The sequence below is a fragment of the Lucilia cuprina genome, chromosome 3 (assembly GCF_022045245.1).
Source record: "Lucilia cuprina isolate Lc7/37 chromosome 3, ASM2204524v1, whole genome shotgun sequence".
NCBI classification, from domain to species: domain Eukaryota; kingdom Metazoa; phylum Arthropoda; class Insecta; order Diptera; family Calliphoridae; genus Lucilia; species Lucilia cuprina.
Window position 1 is genome coordinate 11367098 of NC_060951.1, and position 21993 is coordinate 11389090.

At 30.6% G+C, this 21993-nt stretch overlaps 4 protein-coding genes across 8 annotated transcripts; 2 read left to right on the plus strand and 2 right to left on the minus strand.

Annotated features, from left to right (window-relative positions):
• The first annotated feature begins 4159 nt into the window (after positions 1–4159).
• LOC111687621 (protein transport protein Sec61 gamma-2 subunit) lies at positions 4160–5364 on the plus strand. 3 transcript variants are annotated; one of them, XM_023450074.2, is made up of 2 exons: positions 4160–4252; positions 4798–5364. In XM_023450074.2, the coding sequence occupies exon 2, from the start codon at positions 4825–4827 to the stop codon at positions 5029–5031; it is 207 nt and encodes a 68-aa protein (XP_023305842.1). In that variant the 5' UTR covers positions 4160–4252; positions 4798–4824; the 3' UTR covers positions 5032–5364. The 3 variants fall into 3 exon arrangements, with proteins under 3 accessions (XP_023305842.1, XP_023305841.1, XP_023305843.1); XM_023450073.2 differs by having other exon boundaries at positions 4163–4256; XM_023450075.2 differs by lacking the exon at positions 4160–4252 and adding an exon at positions 4335–4358.
• A 300-nt stretch (positions 5365–5664) lies between these two features.
• Positions 5665–8862, minus strand: LOC111687619 (moesin/ezrin/radixin homolog 2). The gene is made up of 5 exons (XM_023450071.2): positions 7990–8862; positions 7465–7567; positions 7193–7402; positions 6892–7128; positions 5665–6828 (listed from the first exon to the last, which is right to left on the minus strand). The coding sequence occupies exons 1-5, from the start codon at positions 8544–8546 to the stop codon at positions 5974–5976; spliced, it is 1962 nt and encodes a 653-aa protein (XP_023305839.2). The 5' UTR covers positions 8547–8862; the 3' UTR covers positions 5665–5973.
• A 2765-nt stretch (positions 8863–11627) lies between these two features.
• LOC111687623 lies at positions 11628–12365 on the minus strand. Its single transcript, XM_023450077.2, has 2 exons — positions 12198–12365; positions 11628–12072 (listed from the first exon to the last, which is right to left on the minus strand). Exons 1-2 carry the CDS (start codon positions 12218–12220, stop codon positions 11754–11756), a joined length of 342 nt encoding a protein of 113 aa, XP_023305845.1. The 5' UTR covers positions 12221–12365; the 3' UTR covers positions 11628–11753.
• A 1190-nt stretch (positions 12366–13555) lies between these two features.
• On the plus strand, positions 13556–21818 carry LOC111680243 (cdc42 homolog). Of its 3 annotated transcripts, none has more exons than XM_046946754.1 (4): positions 13556–13702; positions 18904–19205; positions 21344–21541; positions 21634–21818. In XM_046946754.1, exons 2-4 carry the CDS (start codon positions 18918–18920, stop codon positions 21721–21723), a joined length of 576 nt encoding a protein of 191 aa, XP_046802710.1. In that variant the 5' UTR covers positions 13556–13702; positions 18904–18917; the 3' UTR covers positions 21724–21818. The 3 variants fall into 3 exon arrangements, with proteins under 3 accessions (XP_046802710.1, XP_046802712.1, XP_046802711.1); XM_046946756.1 differs by lacking the exon at positions 13556–13702 and adding an exon at positions 14437–14589; XM_046946755.1 differs by lacking the exon at positions 13556–13702 and adding an exon at positions 18779–18794.
• The last annotated feature ends 175 nt before the right edge of the window (positions 21819–21993 follow it).

Genomic DNA, 21993 nt, shown 5'->3' on the forward strand with positions numbered 1-21993 from the left:
CTCCTACAATTTCTTATCAATTTTCTCACAGTTTTATACGCTCATGCATTTTTCTTTTCTTTTTTTTTAAGAATTCTCTACAATTTATTATTTTTTATTTATTGAAAAGTAAAAAAAGAAGTGAATCAGTGTATCATACGATAATAAAAAACAACACAACTACTATATGAATAATATTTGTTTATTACTGTTTTTTTGTTTTCTTAGTTTTCGTCGTGTTTTTGAAAAATGATGCTCTGTGTAGTCAATACACACATTGTGTTCAAACAAAAACAAAATATAAAAAATTTACTGTTATTGTTCTCTTATCAGTACAATGACGTTTAATTCTTATTTTTTGTTTTGTTCTTTTGTTTAGTTTGTTTTCTAGTTTTTTTTTTTTGCTAATAAATAGTCTTGATATTCCTGTCTATTCTAGTAATTGCGATATTACATAATATGACCTAGATATTGTTATTTCAAATACATTTTGTTCTTATGAGATAATGTCTAAATTAAGCTTAGTAAACAAATTGATCAATTTATTGTAATTTCAGATTATCCACAAATATCATTGATTCACAATAGCCCAGCAAAGATAAAACGAAGTACTTTTAAAAAAGTTATATCTATTAAAAGTACTAAGTAAATTTGTTTACCTTCTCTGTAAGTGTTGTTTATTTACTTCCAAAGAATCGAAAAAAAATCTAATTTTGTTTAAAATTTAAGGTGGGTAGGGTATATTGGGTTTGTGCTGATGTTTGTAACATACAAAAATATTCGTCTATACCCACCTTAAAATATACCTTAAAGTATATCGGCTTAGAATCATTTTCTGAGTCGATTAAGTTATGTCCGTCTGGCTGGCTGGCTGTCATTGTAAACCTTGTGCGGAAGGTACAGGCCGCAATTTTCAAGATAATTGGATGAAATTTGGCACAAGGACGAAGCCTATTAAAATGGTTAAAATAGGTACATTATTTCGACTAGCCCCCATACAACCGTACCCCCAAATAGGGCCTTTTTGGCTTATAATTAATTTAAATAATATATTATGTTAACAAAAGTCGACAAAACTTAGTTTTAAAGAACTTTAAATGACACTACCGATTTTTGTAATGATCGGGCTTCATTTGACCCCATCCCCCATACAAACTCCCCTTCAGAAAATGACTTAAAGGTCAAAATTCACTTACAAACACTAATAACACTTTAAAATTCTACATAAATAATATTGAAGAGGACTTAACTGCTCCTACCAACATTTTTAAGGATAGGACCATATTTTGCCCTACTCCCCTTTGAGCCCTCTTGTAAAAAATCTCTTTTTTTGTCAAAAAAGTAAAAATATTCCAAAATAAAGTTAAAAAACAAACCAAATGCTTTATTTTTAAAATAATCCCAATTTTTAACATACATACTGACTGGTGTAGGGTATCATATGGTCAGCTACGCCCCACTATACATTCATATTTGTTTTAATTAAACCCATTTTATTTTGGAGTTGATTGATAAATGCGTGTTATTTATTTATGTTAATATTATTTAAGTCAAAGAAGTTGTATTCTATAATATTACAATTTCACTTCCTAATAACTTCCAAAAACAGAACATAAAAATTACTACCTAAAATTGACTTGAGATGTAGTGAATTTGGAATCAAATAAAGAGAACATCCCTCCTATGACAAGCCTGTGCTAAAATCATCACTTCTTCAGGTCTTTTTCAGTACTTCCATGGAGGAAACATTTTGTTTTTTGAAACGAAGCCTAATGACTAGATAATCAGGTCTGTCACAGAATTCTATTCCGATCGAAAGTGGAATTATTTTTCCTAATAATCGGTATACTAGTCCACAAACTAACTAATAGAGTAGTCCTTAGAAAAGTTAATAGACAAGACCATGGACAAAAACTTTTAAATTGTTATGTTTATTAAAAATTGTGCAATATGGCTCATAGAATTGTATTATAAAAGTACAATTGCAACAATTTTGCCAACTCTGATGTTGACTATTTATCAAAAGCTTCTAAGTTAGACAAAGTACTGACAATGTTGTGGAAACATCGCGGAATTCTTGAGAAAAAAAAACGTATCTGAAAGATATGTATATGACAAGTGTTTAGTGGCAGGAACTTCAATTACCAAAAATATTACTTGTGAACCATATAAGAACTTTTGAAAATTATAAGCGAAAGTGGAAACTCTAACTGAAAATTATATAAAAAAAGACCTACACTCTTTCTGTTGTGAACCGTGTTTTAAAATAACTTAATTAAGAAAAGTCCTAACAGTCACAAGTTGTATGCTGGTAGTAACTTGGTAGCACTTTTCGCATAAAATATAACCTGTTTAATTTTAATGATACATAGATGGCGCTACAAGCATTAGGTAAATGTCTGATTCGAATGTTGCCACTTTGGTTATTTTTAACAAAAAGTTATTTGATTTTCGAATGTGTTGATGTGAATAATTATATTTATTTTTATTTTGTTTTTAATTCTTAAAAACGGAAAATTTTTTTTACAGTTAAATTTTCTTTTCTGTATCATTTAAAACAGTGTAAGAAAAGTATGTACATACAAACAGAAAAAAAGTTTGAGCATAAATATTATGAACTGCTTTCATTAACTAAAGTTTATAATATTTAAGAATAAGTTCCTAAATTGTATGAATTTTTTAAATTTTATATCTTTAAACAATTTATATCTTTAAACAAAATCTAGAAGCTTTGATTTAAAATATTAAAAATTTTCTTTATACTTTTTATTTCATAAAAAATGTTTGATATTTTCTTTGGAAAATGTTTTATTTCTTTATGTTTAGATTGAAAACAATGAAATATGCTAGTAATTTGCAAAATTTTCTGAAGAATGGATGTTTAGCTATATTTGCTAATGTTTTTTATTTCATATTCGCTAATATTTAATATTAGTGATAAATTTTCTATGAAAATCAAAGAAAATGAGTAAAAAAAAAACGGAAACAAATTTTCATGTTCAAATTTTATGAACTTTTAACATTCTTAATGAAAATGGTTTGGGAAAAGAGTCATCTTCAATTCATACACAGAAAAAAGTTTCAGCATAAATATTATGAATTTTATAATGTAATATATAATGAATTTTATAATTGTTATTTTTTCAAACATAATCTAGAAGCCTTGACTTAAAATATTTCAAATATATATTTATTTTCTATTTGTTAAAAAAATGTTTAAAATTTTCTTAGGAAAATTTTGTCTTTGTTTATAATTTTTAGAATAAAATCAATGAAATCTGCGCGTAATTGGCGGGATTTTATGAAGAAAAGATATTTAGGTATGTTTGCTGATGTTTTTTTATTTAAGATTTAGTTTTTCAGCATTTCAATTTATATTTATTTATTTTACAAAATACCCTAATAAAGAATTACTATCTACTAAATATGGTAACAGATTAGTAGATAATAGACTTTGTAAGTAATTTGTTCATGAATATTGCAGAAAAAAGTAAAAATTCCAAAAAATCGTCATGTACAAACTAATACATTCTATGAACTTTTAATATTTTAAATGAAAATGGTTTGGGGAAAAAAGTCATGTTCGATTCATAAAATTTATTACAAAATTTATTCCAGTTATGTATTTTTTTCTGTGTACAATTTATTACAAAATTCATTCTAGATATGAATTATTTTTTCCGTGCCTATTTTAGAAAGAAAATTTATTGTAAATTAAATCATATTTTTAATAGGAGGCTAACACTTTGGTATTTTTGTCATTTATTACTAGCGTAAACACATTTATTAGATTTATATCTTATAGGGCCAATTATGTCCTATCCTCTAGAAATTTGTTAAAGAAATCATTTTCAATTTTTTCACTGTAATACTATTTGTAAAGTAGTTATAAACGATATTGAAACATTTTTTTCTCCTCTCATACTTTAAAATTTTCTTAGAATGTAGTAAGAATCTAGTATGTATGTATGCATTTTTCTATATTCAGGGTCAATATATCCCAACATTTTTGATGTATTATTATTATTAATATTATTATAAATATTATTATTATTATTATTATTATTATTATTACTATCATTTTTATTATGCTATTGAATGGGTAAATTCAATTTGGTTACTTTTTTAATTGTGGTTACTTTTTAAAACAAAATTGGTTACAAAAAATTTAAAGCTCTGGCAACACTGTCTGCCACGTAAAATTTGTCAAAGTTTGTCAATACAACAATTTGATACTCGTCGTTCATTCGTGTTAAATTTATTGCAACGAAAAGTAGGTGCGTGGTGCATAAACTCTATAAAATAAACTATTTATAAAATTTATTAAACAAATAACATAATTTCTTAAATTAATTTAACAAATTAATCAACTTGCGAAGGTTTTAACATAACAATTCCATAAAAAAATCATTAAAATAATCAAATAACACGAAAAGTGAATCGGAAAAATAGAAAATTAGAGAGAGGAGAAATTTGCTCTAATTTAGAAAAATTATACCTTTAAAGAAGAATTAACTATTATTAAAGTGACATAAACAATACAAAAATGTAATATATTTAATAATAGTTAATATGTTGTTACAGAGAAAAGTGTGAAACATAAAGTTTCCGCTTAAAAGAAAATTAACTTTTTCTTAGAAAATTATAATTGTATTGACGTGTGACGTATGCCACGAGTGCTACATACAGTGTTAAAAGAAAACTACAACAAGTTGTCTTAACACAATTCCACTTTTCAACTCACTTTTCATTTGTTTATTTTAATGTTAAATTTTGTCGTAATTGTAACTTCTAATATTTACTTTCTTTTTATTACAGTTGAAATTACACTAACAAAAACCCGCCATGGATAAAGTTGTTAAATTCTGTGAACCTGGACGCGCTTTCGCCAAGGACTCCATCCGTTTGGTTAAACGTTGCACCAAACCCGATCGCAAAGAATTCCAAAAGATTGCTATCGCCACCGCTATCGGCTTCTGTATTATGGGATTCATTGGTTTCTTCGTTAAACTCATCCACATCCCCATTAACAACATCATTGTGGGCTCATAAATTTTGAAATGGATGTTTTTATACCTCAAGGCTGTATCAGCTTATGTTTGTATCATCATCGTCTATTTCTTTATTTTTTTGATATATGTTAATATTTTTTAAGTTCCACATCCACAAAATATAAGAAAATTTATTAATGTTTGTGTTTCTACTTCTTAAAACAACAAATGCATATTTCTTAGTAAATTTTTCTAGACTTTAAGCGATTATTTTTTGAGAATTTTCACGTCAACTGGCATTAAGGTCACTGGCTAATGAGAGTTTACGACTTTTTTTTCCATTTTTTTAATTCATGTTTAATTTATAACAATAAAATTTCTATAAAAATATAAATATACGGAAGTGTTTCTTTTATTGTTATATTGTGTTCCTTTCAGCTGTTTTCCGTAAAAATTCCAAACAGTTTTTTATAGTCTCAAAACTTAGATGATGTAACAGAGTTTAAACCTCTGTATTGGAGCCAATGTGTGGCAGTTTCCAAATCCGGGTTATACCGAAATGCTTGACTCACTTCCGAACGAATATTTTCACCTCAGAAAAGAAAAAAACTATATCTACTACAAATATGTTCCACAGTCACTCTATTACAACCAACTATCAATTAATTTATTTCCATTAACTTAAATAATAATCTTGTAATTCAAAATTGATTTTCTTTTATTTTTCCTTATAATCTCTATAAATATCAATAAAATTTAAAATAAACAATATTTTGTTTATATATTTATGTATAAACTTTCTATGTACTATGTAGTATTAATGTTTTTGTGATGCAACACAGGCTTAAAATTTATGGTATACATTTGTGTGTGTGTGTGATTTTTAGTAGTTTTTGTCAAAAAGAGCACCAGCTCCCTTCTACATTCGATATGCATAATATTATATGTAGTTAATAATAATGAAAAAAAAAATTATAATAAAATGTATAAAAAACCTAACAATTTACAATTCTTCAAAGAAAGCCACACGTGCCTTAGTAGAACCAGATTTTAATTTCTTCAAGGTGGAATATTTTGTTTCTCCGGCTTTTAATTGAGCCTCACTTAGAATATCAAGATTAGTTTGATTTTCTTCGATTTTTAAGAGCTCAATTTCGGATCTTAAGGTTTGTAGTTGGTTCTGTACTTGTTTGTGTTTTTTCAAATACTCTAGACGACTTCGTTCGATTTCGTTAGTGATTTGCTCCATTTCGCTGTCGGTTAAAATAAATTCTTTCGTTTCGAAATCATCATTCTCAGAGTCATCGTCTGCCACCTCATTAACAACTACGCCAACACTTAAACCTCCACTTACACCTTGATTCAAGTTGTTTAAATCATTTGTGGTTAGCTCAACACCTCCGGTCGATTCATTAATATCGGCCGTAGAATTGCTATTTGTCAGTGATGGTGTACTGACAGAGGCCGCAATATTATTACTGGAACTCGAGGAAGAATTGACGGTTATGTTAGGTGGCAGCATACTGTCTTGTGAGTTTTTACGATCACGATTTAGGAAATTTAGCAGACGTGCCGTGGCTTCTCGTTCTGCTAGTTTGGCACAAATAAGTTCTTTTTTAAGCTTTTCAGCTTCGGCTTCACGTTTATCCTTCTCCACTGTCAGCTGATGTACATAGAAATCGGCATCGCGTATTTTCTTTTCAAGCTCCATTTTTTCACGTTCAATTTTCATTTGACGTTCACGCAATCGATCCATTTCACTCTTAAAATGATTCGCTTTGCATTCGGTCAATTGCATTTGCTCTTCATTGACACGACTTTTTTCGAAATACAACTCTTTAGTTTCCTCAGAACGGCGCTGAATAAAAAAACAATTAAAATTTTGAATACTTTTTTTACATTTAAAATATATATTATTTACCAAAGCATCACTAGCCATGCGCATGTCTTCTTGTAAACGTTCCAAACGACTTTCCAATTCATAACGATCCTGTTCTGCCTTTTCACGCAATTTTTTCTCTCTTAAAAATTTTGTACGTTCCATTTGTCTGCGTTGTTTTTCCTCCTTGGCTTGAGCTTTCATTTGTTGTATTTCCATTGTATCAGGCTTACGACGTCTCATGTACAAATCATGATTGCCCTTACAAAGATCGAGTATCTTAAATATTTATATTTTTTATTACATCTATTTTTAGTTATATATCTTTAAAATATTTTTTTACCATTTTATTTATGTGTAAGTCCTGGGAATAAAATATAAAACTTGATACTTTTGCATCCACTAGACGTATAGTAAATTTCTTATCATCAAAACTAACATGTCGTATTTCATTCCATTGGAATGTCGTTTTCGGCGTTAATTTATTATGATAATCGTAAATATTGAGTCCTACTGCAGTTACACCCAGCCAAAGTTTGGTTTTATTTTTATTCTATAAAATAATAATAGGATTGTTTTAATAAACTTGAGAAGATCAATATAGAATGTTCTTACTGTAATGGGGAAATAATTGACACCGTACATATCTAGGTCTTGTGCAATTTTCAAGTATTCCATTTCAACTTCATCTCTTGTCATTGGTTCATGATCCATATACCTAAAAAACGGTTTAAAATCTTTTGTTAACGGTATTAGTGCAACTTAGAATACTGGTTATACAATTTTTTAATATTAGTGATATTGGCTAAAACTTTCGTCCATTAATTTGGAGAACATTTCAATACTTCCTTAATCAACCGAACTTGGATCGCCAAATCGAATAACATAGCATCTATATGCTGATATAAGGAATTAGGATTGACAGACACATACTACACTCACTATCTTGACAAGATGAATTTCTTCTGAATTCAATATTGTTTATATACAAATCATTCTAAAATACTTTTTCCGTTTTACTTAAAACTAAATAAAGCGCACAAGAGGCCTGATTGAGGCCTCCTCCTTTCGAACTAACAAACTAACTAAAACTAAATAAAATTCGACATCACAAATAGGTACATTGATTATTGTTCATACCAAGTTTTTATACGTTCCTCCCACATTTTGGGTGTCATCTGATACTGATCCGTAACACCTTTTGGCAATAAATCGACACCCTGTAGCATACCATCCTTATATGTTTCCGAATCATATGGCCCGTATTGTACGTGAACAGCATACGAAGCCAGCAGAACAGAAGCTTCCGGACGACAATAAATATCCATTGAGAGTATACTTTGTTTCACTTGTAAAAAGAATAAATGTTGTGTTATCTCTTGTATCAATTCTTCGCTAACATTTTCGGGAAAATATTTTGCATAGAAACTGAAAACATAAAAGCCATTCGGTTGCAATTGTATACGTTGATCTTTGACTTTTTTGTCCATTTTCAGCCAGGTAACATTACAACGCGTATCGACATATTGCAAACCGAAATACCAATATTCGCGCAATCCAATCGTACGGCATACCAAATCGAATAGGTCTTGACCGCTGGACCTCTGTTCCAATTCGAATTCAAGTTCCGAATCGAAGGTAATGACCTTAACAGGAAAAACCCTTGGTTTTTTGCTGCGAAATGGACTCATTTTCATTGAGACGTGTGTGCTTCTGTGTTTATTTTAAACACACTCGCATTAACATTCCCGGGGGATTTTAAGGTATTTTATGATTGATTCGATTTTATATAGATTTTTTTTATAAAAGAATTTTTTTATTGCTGGCGCAGCATAATTTTTAAGCACATTAATTTTCTGTTTATGAATAAGGCACTGAATGGTGTTTTTATTGCATAACAATTATGGAATTTACAAAATTTATACTATAATTTAATGTTTATTGTAATATGTTGTAGGAAAAAACAAAAATTTTATTATTACATTAAAAACTAAAAATAAAATTAATTAAAACAACAACAATCTTATACAATTGTCAAAATTTGTAAAAGCAACAAATGTTTGTTGTTGATGACTGGCGGTGTTCATTTATAAATTTATTTGACACAAAGAAAACAACAGTGTTGCTAACTGGTATTTATAACTAAATAAAATAAATATATAACTATTAAATTTTTAGTAATAATATATCCCGTAGTTATTTTATTGAAATATTCCCTATAAATTGTCTTTTATATAAAATATTTCTTTATACATATACGCTTTTAATATATAAATTTAAGAAATATTTAATTAAAAAATATTTTTCATGAAAGTCGCTATGTTGGTAACACTTTAACGTGCAGTTCGCGCCAAGTGCAATACCAACTACTACTGTTCGTTCAAACCTTCGAACCTATTTCATATATTTTTTGTCGTTTGTTATTTGCCTTTAGTAACGGTTCAATAGCATTTAAAAACAAGTAGGAAAGTATAGTCGGGCATGGCCGACCATATGATACCCTACACCATGAGTATATTTTTACAATTTTTACTTTTATAAAATTTTTATTTTTTGTAAAGAAACTTTTATGTTGAATATTACCATAATTCCAAAATATTTAAGCCATTTATTGATAAAAAACTAAAATTTCTAAATGAGGCTTTATATAGGTCAAATATGGGCCGATCCTCGGTAAATTTGGGAAAAGGATATATTTCTAAATAACAGTTAGTTTTGTTGAGTTTCATTGCGATACAAATGGTTACAAGTCAATTTTAGACGTTTAAGTCATTTGTTGAAGGGGGGTTTGTATGGGGGCTAGGGTCAAATATAGGCCGATCCTTACGAAAATCTGCAGTATCATTTATACTTATATAAAACTTATTTGTGCCAATTTTTAGAGAGATAGCAGAATATTTGACGTAATTATAGCATAAAAAGTTCAAATCGGGAGGTACGGTTGTATGGGGGCTAGTTGAAATAATGCACCGATTTCAACCATTTTCAATAGGCTTCGTCCTTGTGCCAAAAAACATGCTTGGTCCAAATTTCATCAAATTATCTTGAAAATTGCGGCCTGTACCTTGCGCACAAGGTTTACATGGACAGCCAGCCAGCCAGCCGGACAGACGGACGGACGGACATGTCTTAATCGACTCAAAAAATTATTCTGAATCGATCGGTATACATTAAGGTGGGTATTGGACCAATATTTTTGTATGTTACAAACGTATAATACCCTCCCCACTATAGTGGTGTAGGGTATAAATAGAACAGGCCAAGAATTTTTTAACCTAGAAACCACCGCATTTTTTCTAAATTTCTCTATCACATCAGTTTTTCGAGATATCAAGCCCTAAAGATTAAAAACCCCGTTTATGGTCATATTTGAGACGGTGAGAATACACCATTATTTTACGGTTCCACCTCTGTTATATATCTTCTTCTTCTACCAAAAAATTGGGAATTAGTAAACATTTGGACACGATATCTAAATAACCTGATGAGATGTACGTCAGATTTAGCTTAGCTCAATTGTTTTAGCTGTCTCTGGGTTTCGATTTTATATTAATTTGTGTAAACAGTGGAAGGTCTTCCCAGGGAAAAATCTTTCGGTACTGAGTTGAAATTATTTGACCGATTTTATCGCAGTTTATTTAACTCAACTTAATTCTTACATTCTAAAAATCTTTAAAGCCGCATTACTGATTATTCTAAGATTTCAAAGGGTGATAGAAATGACCATTTGAATATGTCTTTAGCGCGGTTTCATTCCTTTGATAGAGGAGACCTGTATAAGGGACCAGCGAGGGTTGCTGGCATTTAAAGGTGACGGAAGTCACAGAAAAATTAACATGGTCTAATTAAGAACATTAGTAAATGTGATAAGAACTTTCGCCTAAAAATTGGACAATTAGATGTACATTCCCCGACAGCCGGTTCTACGTACCGGAATGGCCCGAATTATTTGTCTAAGGTCTGTTAACCCCAGCAACAACAATACAATTTTCTGCTGAGGAGCAACATATTCCGGCATTGCTGCTTCTCATCATTTTGGTCTGTGCCGAAATTGAATTAAATCCCGGACCAAGGTTATGCACAGTTTGCGGAATCGACTGCACCATCCAATTAAAGAGCCACTCTTGTTTGGGCTGGTGTCATCTCAGCAACAGCTCGGAAAATTTCGCCGACCCATGCTGCTTCAACAACAATTAGATGTACCAAGTCATGAATACTATTACGAACGAAAAATTATTTGGGACAAGAAATTTTCAATTATTGTTTTTTTTTTAATAAAAACAAGAACATTTACGATTCTGGCTAAACAGAGTTTAATTAAATCAATATAATTTTAAATTGTTGTGAATTATCTACATTATTCGGAATTCGGAGAAGCTAAAACAAATTTAATCGGAATAATAATATGAAATTAAAACCATTCTAATCGACATGTGTAACGGGCCTTTGGATACTTTTTAACTCGATTCAAAAGAATTGAAAGTTAACGTGAATTAATTAAAAATAGAATTAACTTCATCTAAACTTTGTCAATATGTAATATGAAAATTTGAATAAATGCAATAATTTTATATTTTCTGATAAATTTCTTAAAATAATTACAGTCAGTGCACTTATCTATTTTATAATTTTATAGTAGTGATGACTCAGAAAAGTTTTATTTCAAATAAAATGTATTTTCATTCAATCTTTTCTTTAAATAACTAAACTAAAAATTATTTTGTAATAATAAATATATGAAAAAAAGATTTAAGTATAATATATAAAAATAACATAAATTATTCATAACATCTTATATATAAACTCCTTCAAAAACATCATTTATTAATCGACTACACTCATTAGGATTACAAAAAAAATACCATAGTGCAAAATAATATTCAATAGCTGCTTTGTTTACATTTTTACACTGAACATCTTTTCATGCGTTCCAAATGTAAATCGTGTAAGAGTTTATTTTTTACATAATAAAACGGATTCTGAGATTCATCTAATTCTGGTTCATACATATTTTTATCGGCAGTCATAGGTTTTAGAGCAGAAGATTCTGCCGTCATCATATCTTTGGTTAAGTGTTGCAAATGATTGTTGTTGTGATGAGCATTGGTGTTTTGTAGTTGTTGATTATATTGAGCCTCTTCAAAATTAGATAAGTGTAAATTATTAATACGCTTAGACAATGGTGTTGATTCACACAATACATCATCTTCACGACTGCGTTTTCTATGAAATAAAATTAAAATAGATATGATTAAATTACGACTTCAAAATTATACAAAATTTTACATGTTTAGCTCCACTGTAAAATTCTGTCTCCTCTTTTCGTTCTTTTAATTTATGTCTCTTACCTTTTATCAATTAATCCAGACATTTTTATAGCTTCCTTTTTCTGGACGAATTAAATTTTATAATCAAATACTTGTGTTTTAATGTTTATTTATTTATTAAGTTGTCCTATGTATTATTTTAACAAAAAATTATTGGCTTCTCAGCTGTCATTGTTTTTATTTGAAAAAAATCTTATTTGTTCTCAAACAATGACATTCATTGTTATTTTTGTTTTTAATAACTGTATGCACATGGTTGTATAAAAACGTACTTTTAAAACGTTAATGTTAACGTTGCCGTAATAGGACAATATTTTTATTTATTTATTTTATAACTATAACCTAACCTTTATAAGGTCATACAAATTTCTACTGAAAAATACAATATTTCCAAATGAATTATCTAAATTTTTACTTTAAATATTTGTTTTGATATATGCAAAAAGTTGCAATGTATGCGAAATTATAGAAATAAATCACAAAATATTATCAAAATATAAATTGTCATGAAAGATTGATTCGTTTTAAAATAATATGATGTTAAACTTATATCAATAGATTTTTTCAGTTATTTAATTTGATTGCCCTCTTCCATATTTGAACTGGAAAATCATTATTCTTTTCCAGATTTAATATGTGAAATCTCAACTTAAATTGGACTTTTCTGAATAAAAAATGAAAGGTTCTCATTTTCTTTCAAAAAAGCTATACAATTTTGTTAGGAAATTGTTAATAATAATTATTATTAAAATAAAATAAAAATCCAAAATTTGGTACACATGTTTTATTTCTGCGTATATAAGTAGGACGAAATATGCATATAACTTGTTTTAAGTTAAAATTCTGAAAAACATCTGGATTAATATGCGCCAATAATAATAAAAATATATAACTTAGTTTAAAATATATATCAAGCATGGCCTCGTAAGAAAACGACATTAAAGTTCATAACTGAAAAACCTCTAAAATTTTACAATATGTAAATAAAATATATTCAGCTGAACTTAAAAAAAACGTTAGACACATCTACGTTTAATACTTTTCTAAAGCAAATATATTGTGCAAAACTACCATATTACACATCTCTTCATAATTGTCTACCGCATAGCGTGGTGAATTTCATAATCAAGAAGCGTAAACAGTAACCTGTGCCGATTGTTCTTAAGTCTAACCGGCGCAAATATATAAAAGCCGACGTTGTAAAATATTTTAAGCATGATATGTAGGACCATTTTTATAAGTTATCAATAGCTAAAGTTAACTGGAAAGACCTCTTCATCATTTATGGGTAACTTGTTGCTAAAGTACTTTCATAATATACAATTTATCTAATAATAAGCATAAACAAAAAATAATAATTCAGCTAAAAACTTAGCCGGCTTACAGTCGAATTTAAGCCGTCGCTCAAGTGTTGTAGTATCTGCCGTAGACGTTTATATTTGTCGGCACAGGTCTCTCGTCTTAGAAGGAAATTTTTTGTGAATACGAGCTGATCTGCCCAACCCATAAAATTTCTTGTTAAAAATGTAAGTAAATTAAAAAATTTTTAATAAAAATATAGCAAATAAAACAAAACAATAATAAGTGCTAATGAATGAATATAAAAAACAAGTGTTAATGGTCAAATTTGTGATGCAAAATAAAGAAAATTCTAAAGTGAAAAGTTGAGACATACGAAAGAAAAAAAAAACTTTGCAACGATGACAGAGAAGTAACGACGAGATGATGAAGTCGGCGAAGCAGTGCAACAAAGAGGAATAAAAGAATAATGGTGTTTTTTGTCATACCTTTAAAAACGGAGTGTGGGGAAAATGTCGCCTACATTTTTTACAAAATAAAAAAATCATACTTATGTTCTTGCGGCAACTTTAAATATCAAAGCAGCGCAGTGGCGTCGACTGGGCAGATACTTGACTAGTTAGTTAGTCAGATTATTTGTCGTTCTGTCTATATGTCTTATGATGATGGACTAAAAATTCAGCTAAATAGCAAAAAACAAAACCCAGGCACTTTTCTGATGATAATGGGCTATGAAAAATAAACTAAACCAGTCAATTCAGCCAACGCAAGCCAGGCAGCTTAGCCATAAAAAGATTTTGTTCTGCTATTGATATTTATATGTGTTTGTTTTTTATTTTTTTGGTGTTGATATTGTGTGGTTGGTGTAGCAATTGTTTTTTAAATATTTTGCTGTTTTAGTATGTGTTTGGAATTTTCTTTATTCTTGTGCTAAATTCCTAAAAAACAAGTTTGGAAATCAATGACTTTCAGTTATACTTAGTGCAATGTTAACTTTAAAACAAGTACATTTTTTATTATAAGCAAAGCAAAAGCATTAAAAACAACCTAAAACTGTGAAGAAGTGTTTGGTGTTACTAGTTTAAAAAATAAAACTGCAAAAACCAACAAATTGGTTAGTTATTTTCTAAAATAGTAATGCGTAGTCTAGCATATGAATTTTTGTCTTTTCTTTTTTATGTTTGTACACCAGTGTATATATAAATGTTGATTGGTAGTTAATAATTCTTATCACGTTATCACATAAGTTTTTCCGTCGAAAAAATAACAACAACAACAACAAAAACAAAAATTGAGTCATATCATTATAGCAGAGATATACAACAATTGTATGTATACATGCTATATACATACTAGTTAGTATATTTGATAAAACGATCATAGTGCAAAAAATGTTCCGAGTCAAATAATTACTCCATTGCATACAATAAAAATTCGCTGTTTGCTTCTATACACTAACACCATGCAATCCAAGTCAATTGCGTCGTCAAGACTCTGCTATCACTTTTTTGTTGGTTATTTGTAGGGAGCGACTGCATTCATTAAAAACAATACAAATTTTTTTATTGTATACTACAATAAAAGTGAGATTGTGTAAGTGCATTGTGGATCAGAGTATTAAAATAATTAATTATTAAGTTTAATATTCACCAAAATGTTGATATTAACTTTAAAAATTTAGTCCAGATCTAGTTAATTTGTCATATATTTTTGACAGTCTGAAATTATTCTGAAAATCTCTTTCCGACTCAAAGACGAATGTACTATTTTACAGGCTGAAATCTTAGCTATAAAGAAGGCATCTAATTGGCTTAGGTACTATCGGATATCCAACAGGGATATCAGAATCTATACTGACAGTCAAGCCGCCATCAAATCCCTGATAGGTGTGTATTCTACATCAAAACTTGTCCAAGATTGCCGGGCGTCTCTAAATGAGATGGCGAGACATTCAAGAATTACCCTCGTTTGGGTCAAAGGACACGAAGATATAACTGGCAATACTACTGCTGACATTTTAGCAAAAGCCGGCACGAGGATGTCCATACTGGATATAGACCAGTTCTGTGGTGTCCCCTTAACGGTCATCAAGAAACAAATACTTGATTATTGCTTTAGATCAGCTCAGGGACGGTGGTCTCAGAAGCACACTTGCTCGATCGCTAGGCTACTGTGGCCTCGTATAGATTCCCACAAAACATCCTACATTATAGGACTAAACAGAATGTGTCTCAGCGCTCTATTATCGGTTCTTACCGGTCATTCAAATTTCGGAAACCATGCTAGACGTATTGGTATTCCATATAATGACTTTTTTAGGTGCTGTCATAATGAAGAAGAGGAGGAATTAATTACCCATCTTCTGTGTAACTGTCCGGCCCTGCAATCGTTCCGTCATCAGGCGCTGGGCTCGTCTCACTTTTCTGATCTATCTGATCTATCAGATGTTCAACCTGGGTGTATAATAGCATTCTTGAAATTGTCAAAGTGGGTGTGTAACTAAATACACACTACGATCTTTTGTTTTTTGAAACATAGTCTTGGCCTCATCTTTATGCGCTATTATTATTATTTTTATTATTCTATGTTCTATTCTGTATTATTTTTCCCTTCCAAATATTTTTTCCCTAATCTTCTTCTCTTTACAAACGTTACAAAGGGACCATAAAGGACCCAAGTAAAGACTCTTGTTAGTAAGCCTAACCTAATTAATTTTTTAATATATTAAAGGAATCAAATCTAGAAACTTAAAAGTGAAATGAAATGTATATAACTGTGTTAAAGTGAGAATATTCCTGTCACGATCGAAAAAAATAGACGGACAAGGTATGATCAAAACCTTGAGGCGGAAGTAGAGAAAATCTTTACAGGAACTTTGTTATAGTTAGTTGTCAGTGAATAATTACTGCTTCATTATATCTTGTCATATTTTCTTAAGTTCTTTTGCCAATTAAATCAATCGTCCCAGAAAAAAATTGTATTAGTTCTACAATTAGTTGTAGAACACATGATTTTAGCCTGAACTCGTTCTAGTTTGGCGTTGAGACCAATGATTTTTGTTTGAAATTGTTACCTTCGGAACTGTTTCTGAAGAAGTGTTATGGAGTCGATACTCGTTCTTTGGAACGCTTCTGGAACTAGTTCTATAAACAATGAATTTTGTTTGTATTTGTCAACCTCAGAACTAGTTCCATGGAAGTTTTAAATAACGTTTAAACAAATTTTTCTTTTTTAGTGTTTTTCTTTGAAATTATTAAGATTAGGAGCAATTTTGAGAAACTGTTGAGGAATTTTTACTATTGTACCAATGTTATTTAAAAACTTATATACATATCTTACGTAAAATTTAATATAATTCTTCCGCACCCCTAATCTTTTAAAATATTTTTTGTAAGGATATATGAACGTTACAAGCAGCTAAGACATGGTTCACACTAGGAAACTTTTGTTGAGAAACTTTTGATTTTGTGTATGAGAGAAAGAGATAGTTGGTATTACTTTCTCTTTCTCTCTCACATAAAAATCAAAAGTTTCCCAAAAAAAGTTTCCTAGTGTGAACCAGGTCTAACATTTCCTTCTCTCGATACCATTCAATTGGGGATCTCTTTAATATCTTGTAGTTTAGTTAAATACAAAAACATACATTTGAACGCGTTTTCTATTTCGATAAAATTAGGTTTATAAAATTTTAATTTTTTGAAATTTTTTTCAATTGTTTTCAAGTTGTTTCGGAAATAGTAAGCGTTTTATTGAACTATTATAGTAGCAATGTATAATTAGTTTCAAAGAACTAGTTCCTTGAAAACTATTTGTGGCGGTAGGTTAGTGGTCTCCGGTAGGTTAGTGTTCTAGTCTGGTAGACCGGAGGTGGTGGATTCAATTCGTACCTGAGACACTGGTTAAGGAGCGCACACCAGACCCGATAGAGGCCTAGGTGTATTTCTTCGGATTTGATGTATATACATCCTTCTTTCAAGGATGTATCCTTCTTTCAAGGATGTATATCCTTCTTTCAAGGATGTATATACATCCACAGCAGTTGTTTAAGAATCTGAAGTGGTTCTGTTTTCACTCGTTCTAGAACTAGTAGTTTTTAGAAAAAGTTCTAAATTTTTTCTTGGAGTTTAAATAATTTTTCTATTGTAAATTGGAATTATTTTTTACTCTTTTCTGAATTTTGTCTACGTTTTTACATTCAGTTATGATCAAAGAAACGTTTTTCAAACAAAAAAAGGAATCAATTGGAGCGTCACGATATTTATTAGAATAACAACTGCAGAATAGGGGAGAGTAACTTCTAAACCAAACATTTATTAATAACTACTAAAAATTCTTTGTAGTTTTTAAAATTAAAAGTAGTTTTCTTGAAATAATAACATTTAATTAATATAACAAACATTTTAAAGAATTTGTTATTTTAATGTTCTGGTTGTTTTAATGTTGCGCGACAAAAGACAATCATCATTGGAACTTTACACACAACAAAAAGTAATTTGTTGTCTACTTTTTATTGGTTTGTAACAGGCAGGAAGGAAGTAAATCTGAGTTATTTGAAGAATTTTAATATGTGCAATACTACATACTAACAAAAAATGTAAATATTTAAAAAGAGTAAAAAATTAGAAAGCTCTTTTTTTACTCCCAAGCAAGATTATGCAGGCAGCTATCAAACTTAAAATGTTCTCATTCAATAGTTTATTAAAGAAAGTTTTTAATATTAAAAAAAGTTACATTTTAGTTTAGTTAATCTATGTTTTAAAGTTTACATGTTGTAATTATTATTAAACATTGCTAAGGGTTTATTTTTAACATTAGATGAACTCCACCTAAAAAAAAACTTTTTATATGCATATTATCCATAGCAGGGTAATTAATTCTAATTCAAACATTCATCCTTTGTATAGACGCCAACAATAACATATTGTTTTTTTTTTTTAAACACAATCATAGAATAACTCTTATCGTGTTATGTGTATAAACTTGAGCCAGGCACTCCCCACAAATACTGTCAACTATAAAGAATATACAAAAAAAGTGCACCACATGAAGATAAAATCATACAAATATACATTTTAATACAAGGGAGTTTTCGGTAGCAGAGTCTAGCAGACATCCAGTGTGTTTTAAGTTATTTTGTCTTTATGCTTTTTTTATGTAAAGTTAAAATGCAATGGTGAAAAAGAGAATTTCAACAGAAACAGAATAAGGCAACACTTTAAAATGATAAAAAATCGAAACAAAACAAATATGTACATAAAAATGATTCATTAAAGTTTTCTTTTTTTTTAATTCAAAACTAAGCAGCGTACAGTAAAAATAGTAATAAATACTTTTTGTAATTTAATTAGTTAGTAATTTAATTAATAATAGTCATATTTAGTTTATTAATTGTGTCCTTATTTTTAATATATTTCCTTTCTACTTTTAGCGTAATTATAGACAATGCAGACTATTAAGTGTGTTGTTGTTGGAGACGGTGCTGTTGGTAAGACATGCTTGCTTATCTCTTATACAACTAATAAATTCCCCTCGGAATATGTGCCCACCGTATTTGATAATTATGCCGTAACGGTTATGATTGGTGGTGAGCCCTATACATTGGGTTTATTCGATACAGCTGGTCAAGAGGATTATGATCGTTTGCGTCCATTGTCGTATCCACAAACTGATGTGTTTTTGGTGTGTTTCTCAGTCGTTAGTCCTAGTTCATTTGAAAATGTTAAAGAAAAGGTAAGTAGTTGTGTTTTTTTATACGTACATAATCTTTATATGAACGAAATTTGAGAGTTATGGGAAACTGGATTTACATATTAGTTGCAAGCAGATATCTGCGATATGGAAAGCAGTAAACCTGATACGGAATCTCATTGAATAGGATTCTGTAGTAACTTTTGATATAGATAGTCAGGCTGCACTTTAAATAATAAAACTTAATTAAGTCTGTCTCTGTGGGTGGAATGGGGAGCTGGAGATACTGTGCCACCTCAGTTGGTCTTAACCATATGAAGTTCAAATTTGTAGACCTTGTGGTATGCCAAGAGAATTGGCGCTTAGATCGTCGATGTTGACACCTAATGCAATCATCTGCATACGACATGAAAAAGATATCAATGGGGGTTCTGGAAGCCTAACAACATAAATATTGAAAAGTAGGGGTAGTGTTGAATAAGTGATGTCGGTTATCAGCATCGAGTGATCGACCATATCGCAGGCCTTAGATAAATGCAGGTAGGCGATGATGGTGCGCTGACCCGGTCGTTGCTGATTGAGGCCACTGGCGATCTGGGAGGTTATCTGTGTTAAAGCTGTTATGGTAATATGCGCTTCCCTCCCCCGGGAACATGTTACCTTAGTGAGACCTCCGCCTTGGTGTAATTGCAATCCCGGGGTATAAAGAGGTGGCCAATACCTCCAGTCTGGCCGGGACTGAAAAATTGTTTACAGTCTACAGCTTGGCTTAGTCCTTGCATAGATTGAAAGAGGTCAGACCAGAGCACCGCATAATCTGGTACTACGGGTGGCCAGTTGCCCGCAGGACTATGTTCTGGCTGGGCAGTTGGTTGAGATTCCTTCGGGATCCACGTTGTGGCTGTGCTTTAAACCCAAATTCGCGGGGAGAGTAAGTGACGGTTAAAAGACTGATGCATGATAAAATCAATATTTTGGGATATGTTCGGTGCTATTGCAGAAAACAACAGACACCCCACAGAGGAGTGGCTGTGGGACTAAGCGTTCGAAATGAGTTGGTATTAATTGTATATGGTGCCGGATGAATATGAGGTTCGACGTGCCTTACTCCACCCATCTACCTAATGAAGGTGTCGTATGTTTTTCTCTTATGAATGTGTCGTATGAATGAGATGTATGCTGGGTTAAATGATAATGGATGAAAGGTATCATGTACAAATGATAACATTGAATTCTCCTTCCTTGTCCAGATATGTTCAGAGTATACTCTGTTCATATCAGAATTACCACAGTGTGTCCCTATGAGTAAGAACAATGTCTTCAGCTTATTGATGGATCGTACTTCTGTCCACCGGTTACGTCTCTAAGTGCTGTTGCCGAATCGACAGAGGCCATCCAATGGTCAGAGATTAGATAGCTCGAGTACTCCAGCAAAGTACTTGTGCATGGACCGGTCAAAGCCAGTGTACAAAAATTGCCACCTGTGTTCTTCATTGAATAATAAAGGGGCGATGGTAGACCGTTTTCAAGGCTACCCAGTGGATGAAAAAGACCACCGTGAGATAAGGCCGTCAAGGCAGGTGCTCACGTTAAAACTCTCGACATTCATGCGCTTTCCTGAAACCATGTTGGTGATTGGCGAGCGGGAAATCTCTTTTTTTGGGTTGATAGTAGTTTTGATTCTATATTTTTTTCTACAAATGATAACAAGTAGATGGGTCGGTAGGATTTAAGTAGTAGGTTGGTCTGGTTTTAAAAATTGTGATTACCCGAGCGACCTTTCAGACATCTTAAATCGTCAATTTGTGAAAGAAGAGTTCTAAAAGGTGGCTTAGATATTCCATACCTACTACACGGAGTTTTTTAGTATTAACATAGAGATGCATTCCGGACCAAGAGCTTAAGATGATTTTGATTTGGAGATTATATTCTCGACTTCACGAGGGTTGTAGTTGTTGTAGCAGTGACACGTGTAAAATCATTGTGGTGGGTTTAACAATCCTTGGTCGTTGTTACTAGTTTTCTGAACTATATTTCTTTTCATTCGGTTCTGCGTGACAGGGCCAGGAGGGTTGTTGTGTTGTAACATTTCAACTATGACCGATCTTAGTTCAGTTTTAAGTTATTTTCAAAATCAAATCTAAGTGTAAAGAAATGTAATGATAAACTTCCCTTTTCAGTGGGTGCCCGAAATAACACATCATTGTCAGAAGACACCATTCTTGTTGGTGGGCACACAGATTGATTTGCGCGATGAAACCAGCACTTTGGAAAAATTGGCCAAAAACAAACAAAAACCCATTGGCATTGAAATGGGTGAAAAATTGGCTAAAGAATTGAAAGCTGTCAAATATGTTGAATGTTCAGCTTTAACACAAGTAAGTTATGGTTTATGGCTCCTCATAAGAAAATATTTAACTTTATGTTACTAATATGTTATCAATTGTTATTTTTTTTTTGCTATTTACAGAAAGGTCTTAAAAACGTTTTCGATGAAGCAATATTAGCTGCATTGGAACCACCAGAACCCACAAAGAAAAGGAAGTGCAAATTCTTATAATTTTTATGTGTATTATAATTTATTGAAAATAACATAACAAACAAACAAAAAATACACGCAATCAACAATTTCTAAAAAAAAATAACAAATAAACATAACAACAAAATATTGGCTTATATTCAAATTTAAAACAAAGCATCAATTTTCATTATTAAACTGAAAATAAGACAAAATGAAATTAAAAAAACATTTACGGCTTAATTTAAAAACATTTATAAAAAAATGAACCAGTTATTAAGAAAAATAAAGTTTTTTTTCAAACAAAATCTT

Excerpts from the sequence above, each read along its gene's own strand:
- LOC111687621 (XM_023450074.2), top strand. The coding sequence starts at position 4,825 with ATGGATAAAGTTGTTAAATTCTGTGAACCTGGACGCGCTTTCGCCAAG.
- LOC111687619 (XM_023450071.2), bottom strand. The coding sequence starts at position 8,546 with ATGAAAATGAGTCCATTTCGCAGCAAAAAACCAAGGGTTTTTCCTGTT. Across the intron at positions 7,568-7,989 it reads GAGGAACGTATAAAAACTTG|GTATATGGATCATGAACCAA; the intron begins GTATGAACAATA and ends ACCGTTTTTTAG. Across the intron at positions 7,129-7,192 it reads ACTTACACATAAATAAAATG|ATACTCGATCTTTGTAAGGG; the intron begins GTAAAAAAATAT and ends TAAATATTTAAG.
- LOC111687623 (XM_023450077.2), bottom strand. The coding sequence starts at position 12,220 with ATGTCTGGATTAATTGATAAAAG. Across the intron at positions 12,073-12,197 it reads TCTGGATTAATTGATAAAAG|AAAACGCAGTCGTGAAGATG; the intron begins GTAAGAGACATA and ends TTTATTTCATAG.
- LOC111680243 (XM_046946754.1), top strand. The coding sequence starts at position 18,918 with ATGCAGACTATTAAGTGTGTTGTTGTTGGAGACGGTGCTGTTGGTAAG. Across the intron at positions 19,206-21,343 it reads TTGAAAATGTTAAAGAAAAG|TGGGTGCCCGAAATAACACA; the intron begins GTAAGTAGTTGT and ends TTCCCTTTTCAG. Across the intron at positions 21,542-21,633 it reads AATGTTCAGCTTTAACACAA|AAAGGTCTTAAAAACGTTTT; the intron begins GTAAGTTATGGT and ends TGCTATTTACAG.